The 12,507-nt window shown below is 44.6% G+C and overlaps 1 protein-coding gene across 2 annotated transcripts in view; it reads left to right on the top strand.

Moving 5' to 3' along the window:
* The first annotated feature begins 3,028 nt into the window (after positions 1–3,028).
* Positions 3,029–12,507, top strand: part of HMGXB4 (HMG-box containing 4) — a 32,691-nt gene continuing 23,212 nt past the window's right edge. The window contains exon 1 of one of the 2 annotated variants that reach the window (XM_060245546.1): positions 3,029–3,300. In XM_060245546.1, the coding sequence (XP_060101529.1) occupies positions 3,115–3,300 (186 nt within the window). In that variant the 5' untranslated portion in view covers positions 3,029–3,114. Of the gene's footprint in view, positions 3,301–5,078; positions 5,358–12,507 lie in introns of those variants that run through there. The other variant, XM_060245548.1, reaches the window with a different exon arrangement.

Raw genomic sequence — 12,507 nt, 5'->3', positions numbered from 1 at the left:
CGTTCGCCTGGACAGCTCCGTGGCGGCGTAGCCTCCTCCTCGCCATGGCGGGTTCCACGCGATGGCGGGGAAACGTCAGAGCGCGGCTGCAGACACTCGGTGCCTGACTCAAGCGCTTATGTTCTTGTTAATAGGTACACGGGAGTCTTATGTAGTTCCTGGGTAGCATCACTCGCATTCACTGGCCAGGCGGATGCAAGCTTGCTTCTCCAGGCGCCCTGGCAACCATGTTTGTGACAGAGGGGTCATTTTCTCACACCCTGCGGAACTGCGCCAAGTCCCGCAGGGCCCTCACCTCTTCCGGCAGCTGATTCCACCATACGGGGGCCATAACGGAGAAAGCCCTTTCCCTGGTGGCTTTCAGACGGGCTTCTTTTGGCCCGGGGATAGTGAGGAGGTTTTGTGTTCCTGACCTCAGTGCTCTCTGGGGAACATGTGGGGAGAGACGGTCCTTCAGGTAGGCAGGTCCCAGGCCATATAGGGCTTTAAAGGTAATAACCAGCACCTTGTACCGGACTCGGTATATCACTGGAAGCCAGTGCAGAGTCCGGAGACCCGGCTGGATGTGTTCCCACTTTGGGAGACCCAATAACAGCCGGGCCGCGGCATTCTGCACCAGCTGCAGTTTCCGGGTCCGAGACAAGGGCAGCCCCATGTAGAGGGCGTTGCAGTAGTCCAACCTTGAGGTGACCGTAGCATGGATCACTGTTGCTAGGTCGTCGCGCTCCAGAAAGGGGGCCAGCTGCCTTGCCCGTCTAAGATGAAAAAATGCGGACTTGGCAGCGGCTGCTATCTGAGCCTCCATCTTTAAAGAAGGCTCCAATAGCACCCCCAAGCTCCTGACCCTGTCCGCCGCCATGAGGGGCGCACCATCAAAAGCCGGCAGGGGGATCCCCCTCCCCGGGCCGCGGTGGCCCAAGCAAAGGACCTCTGTCTTCGTAGGATTTAGCTTCAGCCCACTCAGTCTGAGCCACTCAGCCACGGCCCGTAGTGCCTGGTCAAGATTTTCCGGGGCGCAGACAGGCTGGCCATCCATCTGTAGATAGAGCTGGGTGTCATCAGCATACTGGTGACACCCCAACCCATACCTTCGGGCAATCTGGGCAAGAGGCCGCATGTAGATATTAAATAACATCGGGGAGAGAACCGCCCCTTGGGGCACGCCACAATCAAGTGAGCGCCTCCGAGACAGCTCCCCCCCAATTGCGACCCTTTGTCCCCGACCTTCTAGGAAAGAGGAAAGCCACTGTAAGGCCAACCCCTGAATCCCTGCGTCGGCGAGGCGGCACGTCAGTAGCCGATGGTCGACCGTGTCGAACGCCGCCGACAGGTCTAACAACATCAGCACCGCCGAGCCACCCCGATCCAGATGCCGGCCACCACATATAAAAGGGTTCTGGCCACCACATATAAAAGGGACTGCACATCTTTTAAATGCCTTCCTTCCACTGAAAATAATGAAGGATAGGGGCACCTTCTTTTGGGGCTCATAGAATTGGACCCCCTGGTCCAATCTTTTTGAAACACAGCCCCTCAAAACGCAGCCCCTCCAGAGCCCCAGATACCCGCGGATCAATTCTCCATTATTTCCTATGGGAATAAGTCTCCATAGGGAATAATAGAATTCCCAGCAGACATTTCCCTTCCTCCCCCAGCTTTATGATGACCCTGAAGCAGGGGGAGGGCCTCCAATCCAGGGGATCCCCTGCCCCCACCTGGGGATTGGCAACCCTACTTGTTGAGAAGGGTGGGTGCTCTGGGCCCTCCCAGACTAAGCTGTACCCAGGGCTTTTCTTGTAGAAAAAGCCCAGCAGCAACTTATTTGCACATTAGGCTACACCCCCTGACACCAAGCCAGCTGGAACTGTATTCCCAGTGGCGGACTGGCCAGGGTGTCAGCTTGTCCGATGGCAAGTAGGCCCTGTGGGCCCCTTTAAACATTAAACAATATGTTAAAAATGTTAATAACCTTTTAATAGCTTGAAAATATATTAGAAGTTCAAGTATGATTACTGTAATGCAACTAAAATTTATGTTGTATTTAGGGTTGCCAGCCTCCAGGTGGGGCCTGGGGATCTCCCACTTTTACAACTGATCTTCAGCTGGCAGAGGTCAGCTCCCCTGGAGAAAATGCAGTCTGTATTTACATTTAATATCTACTGTATACTGCTAGTAATATGTACAATATATGAACACTGTAATTACTGAAAACATATTTATTTCGCAAAAGTTTTAATTGTACCTTTTTCCCACTTATGTATTTTTAAAATTTTATTTATTTATTTCTTACAAAAATTAAATGATAGCTTTATAGTTGTGGGTTGACCTCTTATGTCTCCTGGCAACCAATATTTTTAGACGCAGTCCGCCACTGTGTGTTCCTGTTTTTAAAAAAGCTCTTCCTGTACCAAAGTGGTGGCAGCCAGTAGAGGCCCTCCCTGCTCTAACCTTGCCAAACTCCAGAGACTGAAGATCTTTCCACAAACTTGAAAAACATCCCAGGTCTGCAGATAAATCTGAAATCTTTAAAAGAATGCTTGGGAAGTTTTAAAACCTCAAATGAAATATTTAAAAGAATGTTTGAAAAGTTTTAAAACCTCAAACTGGAAATTGAGCACTTGTAGCTTTAAGAAACAGATGCCTCAGCAGCCATTGCTAGGCAACCATAAAAGTTTTGCCAGCATTCCAAGCTTGGTTTCTGTCAGCAAAAGACAGGGGAAGAGCTCTTTCCAGGGTTGTTTTAGCCTTTTAAGGATGACTCATCACAGTGAGTTGTGGCAGCAATCCCCAGGCAACTTGGCTACCACATGATTTGCATGACTAACCTAGGTTTGACTGTTTGGTATTCAACACAAGCCACATCATGAAAGACAGTGTGGTGTAGTGGTTAGAATTTCATTCAAGGACCTCAGACCCCATTCTGCTGTGCCAATTCACTGGGTAACCTTAGGGCCAGTTACAAATTTCCAGCCTAATTAACCTCACAAGCAAGGACAGATTGGCAATTAAGAGAACCAGGATACCTCCCAGTTAACTGATGGCCTCTCCCCCACACACCTGGGCTGGACAAGCCTGTGACCTGTGCAAGGTGGGAGAGGTGGTGTCCAGCCCTGCATGAGACAAAATACACCATGGCAGCAGCACCTAGCTAGCCCAGTCCAGTGCAAAGCAACACGGGAGGCACCTGCGGAAGGTGAGACAGATGCCAGCACCCCGGCCAGCCCTGAGCAAGGCAAGGCAAATAGCGGCACCCAAGGCAAGACAGAGGGTAGTGTCCAGATCAGCCAAGCCCTGCACAAGGTAAGTTTTGTGGCACCTGGCTCAGCCAAGCCTCATGTAAATTGAGGGAGAGGGCAGCCCCCAGCTGAGTCTGGCACAAGGCAAAGCAGACAGTGGTGCCTTGCCCAGCTGAGCCCTGCAACAGGTGAGTCAGATGGTGGCACTCAGCTCAGCCTGGCCAAGCCTCATGCAAGATGAAATGAAGCAGATGGAAGTGCCCCACCTGGCCGAGCCTTGCATGAGGCAAGGCAAGACAGATGGAAGCACCCATGCTGGCCTGGCCAAACCACCCACAAGGCAACACAGATGGTGGTGCCCAGCTTGGCTTCACCCAGTCCAGGTTAGCCAAGGAAGGTGCCCAGCTAACCCAACCATGGTGACACAGGCTACACCCAGCTTGCATGAGACAAAGGCAGCAGCACCCAAGCTTGCCTGTGTTGAGAAAAGCTGTACTCTGCCCACTGGTTAGGCAGGCTGCCTATTCCTCCCCTCCCCCTGCTTCTTTGGCTTCTGGCTTCCTCCTTTAGGGGATGGTCTAAGGAGGGACCTTCCCCAAGATTTATTACTCCCAAACAAGCCCTGATCATAGGGTTGTTCTGAGGATAACATGGAGGAAAGGAGACTGATATGAGCTGCTTTTGCTCCTTATTGTGGAGAAAGGGGTTATGAAGTAAATAAAGAATACATATAGCTGACCTGGCTGAGCCCAGCACCAGACAGATAAAAGCTAGATAGGTGGGAAGTCAGGTAGGAGAGAAGAAAAAAGGGAAAGGTGAGATTGCCAGGTGAAAGGAAAGAGGAAATAGTGTGGGGTAGGTAAGACAGGAAAATGGAGTGCCCTTTGCAAAACCACAGGTTCCCCACTGTGGGTCCACCCTGACAACCAGCATCACATAACTGGGCCATAGCTTTCTGAGGTACAGGGCACCAGGAGTATGGGAAGAGAGGATAATTGAAGATGAGGAGGAGATGAAAACAGGCTGGCTGGTGGATGAGAAGGAGGCAGGAAAGAGAGTGAGTCTATGGGAGCTTTCAAAGAGCAGACAGAGGAAACAGCGGAGAGGGAAATGAGATGCACCTCAAACGCTCCTGGTTTCCTGCTTGTTTTGTGTGTAATAGTAAATTGGGGGTGGCACTAACTTTAGAAAGCAAACAATACATCCTCTAAGTTGGGGAGTCTTGTGAGCAAAAATTCTACTTCATAGTAGCAAATTCTACTTCTTTTGAGCAAAAATTCTAATTCACAGCTCAATAGTACTACTTCATGAGATACTAGCATTAGAGTTGCGAGCTACTGCATAAATCAGTTTGCTCTGGGGCCATTTTTCCTGTGCAAAGATAAAATGTGTGAGCTGGAGGCTAAAAAACTGTGAGCTAGCTCACACTAACTCAGTTTAGAGGAAACACTGAAAGCAACAAAACCATACACAGGCAATGTATAGGTGTTCATACTAAAGAACCCCCAACTGTGCAGATTATATTTTGCATTGTACTCTACATTCTTTACAATACCCCTTTCACCTTCTAACTGGGATAAAAATCCTCAGATCTCTATTCCTACTCGGCTGACAGGTGAGCTTTGATTCTTAAGTTCATATTCTGAAAATGGCATTAGTCTCTAAGGTGCTACTGGACTCGAATTTAAAATCTTAGAATCCCGGGATTTAAAACTTAGCCTATTTACATGACACATTGCCGCTAGGAGTCGTCGGTCCCCAATTCAATAGGACTCAAAGAACAAAATGCGGGTTTCGTTTACAGAAGCCATCATCACCTGTCAATCGAGGCGCTTGGCGCTCGACTACAAGTTGGCGTTCCCATCTCTCTGAATCAGGCAGATGCGCTCGGTGATCGATTAGTCCACCCTAGCCGCTGAGAACTGGCGGGTGTCTCTTTCCCACACTAAGATGGCTGCCGTTGGTACCGGTGAGACGGTGTGAAGACACCAAACCCCCCCCTTCCGCTGCGGGGCTAGACACCGCTTGAAGGGGGGAGGGGAAGTCTCTCCTTCGCCGTGCATCGTCGTCTCTACTTATTTCTGTAGCCGGAGGCGGAGCCGCGAGTTGAAGTCCGCCTGGGTGAGAGAGCGAGCAGGGCACTGAGGGACCAGGGCGGTCAACGGCCGTGCCAGTTCAAACGGAGGCGGCGGGAAGGAGGGGGCCCACGAGGTCTCCCGTACACGTTAGGGGGCTGGTGCGCATGCGCTCTGGGTGGAATGTTTGGGCAGGGCGAGCCGGGTTTTCCTGCAGAGGGCGTTTGTGTGCCAGGCCCAGGTATAAAAGACAGAGCTGGGCATCAGCTGCAGTCGAGGAAACAGCTGGGTGCTGCTTTTTGCTGGGGCCAAAGTCTCCGTCCGCTGCTGCTTACTGGCCGCTGGTCAATCACGTTCAGGGCTTTGTTCTTTATTCAACGCTTTCAACATAATCATCCAATAATTGCCTCGCTGCGCCCAACTGAAGTTACTGTTGATTTTTTTGTCAAATCAGCATTGCCAAAACAAAGGGAACTCTGATGTCTTTTTCTAGTGACTTTTATGGCTCCAGTGCAGGCGTGGCCATAGTTGCTTAACAAGAGCCACATGGAATAAACGTCAGATGTTTGAGAGTCGAAGGCAAGAACGTCATATCTTTGAGAGCTACAAGACATTAATGCCAGATGTTTGAGAGTTGAAAGACATAAAGGATGGGAGGGAGGGAAATGGAGGAGGTGGAAAGAAAGCAACTTTAACTTTGTATGCATTATCCAGATCACTGGCTGGCTTGGCTTGGAGAAGTTACTAAAAGAGAAAAATGCCTTTTCCAAGTTGGCTGACAGGATTGTGGGGGCTTTGAGAGCCACATGTGGCTCCTGAGGTGCAGTTTAGCCACCCCTGTTCCAATGTATTGCGGAGGGTCCACAGCTCAATAGTACAGTACCTGCTTTGCATCCAGAAAATCCTAGGTTCAATCCCCAATGTCTCTGGTGGGTAGCCATATTGGTCTGAAGCAACAGAACAAAGTTAGAGTCCAGTGGCATCTTTAAGACCCAACAGTTTTATTCAAGGTATGGGATTTCATGTGCACTGAAGAAATGTGCATGCACGCGAAAGCTCATGCTTTGAATAAAACTTGTTTGGTCTTTAAAGGTGCCACTGTACTCTTAACTGTTCCAATGACAAAGGTTAGGTTGTAGGTGATGTAAAAGACCTCTACAAAATCTGTTATCCAGCCAACCAGAATAATTAATGTTGACCCTTATGGTCCAGTAGCTTAGTATGAGGTGTCTTCTTGTGGTGTCTGGTTTTATGAAAGTGTGATGCAATGCGTGTGTCAAAGGATACCTGTTATAAAGAGAACTGGGCAGCTGTAGTGCCTTGATTCATGGAGTAACAGTAATTAGTGGGATGTTGATTATTGTTTGTAATTTCTCTAAAATAAGGAGTGCTAACCAGGGCTTTGAGCAGGAACACAGTTCCGGCTGGCTTGGTGCCTGGGGGTATGACCTAATATGCAAATAAGTTCCTGCTGGGCTTTTCTGAAAAAATGAAAAACAATGGTGGCCTCAGGGGTGAACTAATATGCGAATGAGTTCCTGCTCGGCTTTTTCTACAAAAAAAGCCCCAGTGCTAACCATTCTAATGCCATAGAGAGTCATGTAACTCTGTTTAGGGCTGCACTGTTAATAAGCCAGCTTCATTTACATGTATGGACACACTCAAAAATAGAAATGCCATTGTTGCTAAAGAAATAACAGCTTAGACATTTTACTTTTCTAATCATATATACCTTCCCAAAAGAGAATTTCTGGATTTACGTCTATGGCACTGCTGTGATTGTGGACACTCTCTTATAACAGTAAGAGAAAATACTAGTGAATTTTGTTTGAATCACACTGTTCCCTTTTGAAACCTCGTTTTCCCATGCACAATAAGTGTTACTAATAATTGCTGTAGGGTTTGATTGTATGTGTTCTTCCTATGGGTTGATAGCTTCTGAAACAATGTTGTGAACTAACCATTGTATGAATGCAATAGGAATAAATTGGTGGACTTATGACACAGCAATAGAAAAAGTTTGAGGCCTGTGACACTTTTAAGACCAGCAAAGTTTTATTCAAGGTATAAGCTTTCAGTTTGCAATATTACAGGTGCTATAGCGGTAGCAGTCAACTAAAAAAATCAGTGATTCACAAATCTAGTTATTCTAACGACTACTTTTATGCCTTTGTTGGCTAGTTGGGCCACTAAACTACATTAACTGTAGAACACCATTTTTGCCATAGATTTCATCTATGTATATATTTAGCTTGAAGCTGTGTATATTTAGTCAGAAGTAGATTTGGGTTTGGTGGGTTTTACTGCCACGTAAGAGAGCCTGGGATTGTAGCCTTAATAAATCAGTGAACAATTTCTGCATAAAATGTTGCCGTTTATATTAAAATGTCAAAATCTAAGCTTCTTTGTCTATTTATGTGAGGATCCTTCTCAAAATGGCTTTTTTGTGAAAAGCAGAATAGAAATCTTTTAATAAATGTTACAGCACACTTGGTTTACTTTCTGACTTTTAACCAGCTAGTCAGTTAATTGACACAGGAACAAAAGTTCTCTGGTTGATTAGCTCAGTGGTTTGCCTCGTCCAGCATCCTGCCTCACACAGGGGCTAACAACAGGGCATAGAAGCCAAGGCCTTCCCGTGATGTTGCCTCGTGCCACTGGTGTTCAGAGGCTTACTGGCTCTGAATGTGGAGGTTCCCTCTAGTCACTATAGAAATAACAGTTGTGATGTAGTGTCCAGAACTGCACACAGTGTTCCAGATGAAGCTGCACCAAAGATCTATGCAGGGATGTTATAATATTGGACATTTCTTTTCAATTCCTTTCCTAATAATCCCTCATGGATTTTACCTTTTTTTTACTGTGGCACACTGGGTTGACACTTTCATGAGCTATCTGATATGACTCCAAAATCTCTTTCCCTCTGCAAGATCAGACCTCATTAGAGTATATTTGAAAGCTGGATTTTTTTTGTTCCAATATGCATCACGTTACACTTAACTACATTAAACTTCAGTTTGGTGTAGTGGTTAAGTGTGTGGACTCTTATCTGGGAGAACCGGGTTTGATTCTCCATTCCTCCACTTGCAGGGTCAGCCATAGCTCTGGCAGAGGTTGTCCTTGAAAGGGCAGCTGCTGTGAGAGCCCTCTCAGCCCCATCCACCTCACAAGGTGTCTGTTTTGTGGGAGGAAGATAAAGGAGATTGTGAGCCACTCTGAGATTCAGAGTGGAGGGCGGGATATAAATCCAATATCATCTTCTTCATTTGAACACTGATGTCCACTCACCCGATTTGTAGAGATTCTCTTGAAGCTCTTCACAGTTACCATGGTTTTCACCATCCTGAATAATTTTGTGTCAACTACAAACATAGGAACTACACTACACACACCCCAGTTTCAGCTCACTTATGAATGGATTACCGGTAAGTAGCACCAGCTCCAATACCAATCCTTGTGGGAATCCACTGCTCACTTCCTTCAATCATGAGTACTGTCCATTTATTCTTACTCTTTGCTTCCTGTCAGTTAACCAATTTTTAATAAGAGGAACCTTCTTCTCATCCCACGACTGTTAAATTTACTCAGGAATTTCTTTTGAAATCCAAGTATATAATGCCTGCTGTAGTGGGTCACCACTATCTATGTGTTTGCCCACTTTTTCAAAGAACTCCAAAGGTTTGGCAAGGCAGGACTTCCTTTGCAGAAGCCATGCTGATTTTTCCTCAGCAGGCTTTGTTCCTCTGTATGGCTACAGTTTCCACTAATTTGTCTGGAACAGCTATTAGGCTGTCATTCCCTGGTCTTTTCTGGCTGTCAGTCCTGGCTGGCATTCCCTGGCTGGCATTCCCTGGCATTCCCTGGCTGTCAGTCCTGTCATTCCCTGGTCTTTTTTTTTAAAATGGTTCCTTGAGTAAGATGCTTTTTTTCTTTTGAAAACTGAATTAAGTCCAAGGTAATGTTTAAATACTGAGCTTATAAAGACTGCTACTCATTTTTGAAAGAAAAAACATTTTTAATATGGGGGAGGTGGGGAGGAGAAACTGACTGTGCTAACCAATCATTAAAGATGTGTAGACCAGTGACAAGTTTTCTGCAAAAAACTGAACTAAAGTATTCTACAGTGTTCTAAATAGAGCATCATCTGATTTACCATTTTTAATTATAACTTATATTTAGTAAACATTTTAATGTACCATATGATAAGGTTATGTCCCAACAGCCACATGTTCTTGAACTGAAATATTTAATTAGGGGGGAAATGCAAAATGGTCAAATGTTATATTCAGACAAATTCAAAGCTTTTAAAGGAAATCATTTGTGTTAGAATAATATATAAAATTAAAGACATAGGACACACTTCCCTTACATTGTTCAAAGGCACTGAGGATTGTTGCAGCCAAAGAACCATATCTTTGCACATGAATTTCCTTCACTGGATAAGAGCAACATCAGGGAAGTATTTTCTGTTGAAAAAAAAAATAGGTTTTAAAGTAAATGAGTTTAGAGTTGGAGTGCTAAACCTTATTTGTGAATGAATTTGTGAATTTCACTTAATTGGCAGCAAAACTAAATGCCTTCAGAGAATAGGACGTGATGCCTTGAGTTTCACTGAAATTATCAGATCTGTTTTGTTTAATGATAAGTGTTAGGCTGTGGTACTCTTGAGAAAATCCAGCCAAAGTTAAAATATTTATAACATCCCATTGATTTTCAAAGCAGTTCACATTTTCCCATCAGAATCAATGGAATTTCAAATCCTTATCTTTGGCTGGATCATGTTCTTGATTTGTAATATTATTCTGCTTCTGACATAAATTACCGTAATTGCAAACAGTTTTAAAAGATGGGTAAGTATGTGTATGTCAAGCTAGAATTAAGATAACAAAATCAAACTTCTAATCGGATTTTACAGAAAAGAATTCTAAGTGGCACTTTTTCAATTTCATTGCTAACTTTAAACCAACCATCATAGCTCACAGAAGTGCCTAAGAAGACATATGACACTGAGAAGTCATAAGGTGCTGGTTTCCATGTGTTAATATTCCAGCTGAACCATTTCCACCAAATATGTGATTAAGAACATAAATTTAAAACTAAGATTAACAGTGCATTCCTAAAAAGGTTTTCCTGGGAGTAAGCACCATTCTGTTTAGGATTGCAGTATAAAAGTCTGTGAATTTGAGCAAAGCACTTGGAGTTGTAGAATTTGTGATTAAATTGCTGTTGTTATTTCTATTTCATGATTTCAATTTTGTGATTGTGAAAACTAAATCCTGGTTTTGCAGTTTCCTGTCTGTGTATTATTATCTCAAGCAATTGCTGCTTAGAAACCCTGTTTAAGCTTAGAAACACCTGTTTAAGCTTAGACACACAACTCAATCACACAAACTTTGAATCATGCTTAATATGCTGTGCTCATTCAGATTTTGGTAACTCTGGTCCCTAGCAGATTGCTCGTTCGATGTCTCCTCATATTTATCGTAACAACCTACACTTATTAGTTGCCTTTTTGTATAGACTTATCAGTTTACACAGTGTAATCCTCTTTGATTTTCAATGAGAAATGCAGACTCTAAATACAGTAAATAAAACACAATTACCCCCTCCCAGCTATGGGAAGAGTTTCTGTTTTTCTTAGCAGTAGACTGAAATGAAGAAGCATCTCTTAGCCAGGCAAAGCTCCATCTGGTTGCTGTTAGGGACAAGAGCAGGGCTGTGGATGGGGGAGGGGGGAGGTGGCAATCCCACCTGTGGGATAAAGAGAGCCATGACTGCAGACTTGTTTCTTTTCTTAACCTTGAGTTGCCAGGTTGAAATCCAGAGACCTTCCATGTTTCTTTTTCAGGCCTGTGGTTTCACACACACACACACTCAAAGGATGTCTCTGTAGCCTCTTTTGCCCCATTGCTAATCCTGTATCCCTGCTTGTTGTGGAAGCAAATGGGGAGAGAGGGGGTAGATGACAGAGGCAGCTTTGGAGAAGTATGTATCCTCCATTGCTATTTTGGAATTATCTGCAAACCACTTACCCTCCCTATGGTCCAAGAGCCCTGCTCTAAATCAGGGCTAGTTCTGCTGGGTTGGTGCATGTGCCTGGTTGTCTATGCAAGGTCTGATCTTCTGCCTATAAGTGCATCTGGGAGCAGGGACTTGACTCTTTCGCTTGTGTGCAAACAAGGGTTTCTAAGCTTCCGTTGTTTTCTCGGTAAATCTGTCAAGATTAGCAGAAGCGTCAAATTATCAGCGGTCTGCTGGACATACTATTGTGCGAATTCCTTTTGATAAGATGGAAGATTATTCTCTGTTCTCTGTGAATTGTATCCAAAATACCTCTCTATTATTTTGTAATTACTAAGATAAATGACAATTGAAATTTGTTGATATTTTAGTACACATGAATTGTTTGTAAAATACATTACTGTTAGTGGGCACAAAAGAAATTTACCTGCCCCAAGAGCACAAACTCTAATTTAGCATGTATGGCTGCTGCTTATAAATGCATTTAAAAGTAGAAGGCTAAATTGCTGTTTATAAGGAGGGAAGAGTGAGACAAAAAAATTAATTAGATCCTGGAACTAAACCTCTTAAAATATTGTGAGACTCAAAAAACCAAACATACCTGCAGTTATGTTTAAAGAGAGCATGCATGTTTGTCATGCAGCTGATGTCTGTCATTTTATGAGACAGAGTGAATTCTTCCATAACAGAAACTGCCCCCTTACCTGAACCAGCATCATTTTGCTTTATTTTATGTAATTTTTTGGCAAAAATGAGCCAGGTGGAGGAAATCTTGGACATGTGAAGTGACAGAGGCTGGAAATGCTGCAGAGGCCCTCCGGAAAGGACTGCTTCTTTCAGTCTTCTCTCTTCCTCCCACTACTCTTTCCTTTCCTACTTACCACTTCTCTACCCCAGGATAACATTCAGTGGGGGGCGGGGAGAAGGATTATAGGATTGATGTCTCCTGTTGCCACCCTGCTGGTAGCCTCCCTAGACCTTGTCAGCACTGTACATCAGGTGAGGGGAGACATTCCTTGGGTACACTGCTCTGAATTCAGATTTTGGTAATCTGAATTCTTTGAAGGAAGGACAAGTTTTAAAAAATTGTAATAGGTTGCATAAAAGAGATGCTCAACTGGATTCTTCTCCATCCAGTTTTAACTTAGAATGAAATACTATCAATCTATTTCAGC

The sequence above is a fragment of the Heteronotia binoei genome, chromosome 8 (assembly GCF_032191835.1).
Source record: "Heteronotia binoei isolate CCM8104 ecotype False Entrance Well chromosome 8, APGP_CSIRO_Hbin_v1, whole genome shotgun sequence".
Classification (NCBI taxonomy): domain Eukaryota; kingdom Metazoa; phylum Chordata; class Lepidosauria; order Squamata; family Gekkonidae; genus Heteronotia; species Heteronotia binoei.
The sequence above is the reverse complement of the archived record's forward strand: the minus strand, read 5'-3'. Positions and strand labels throughout refer to the sequence as shown.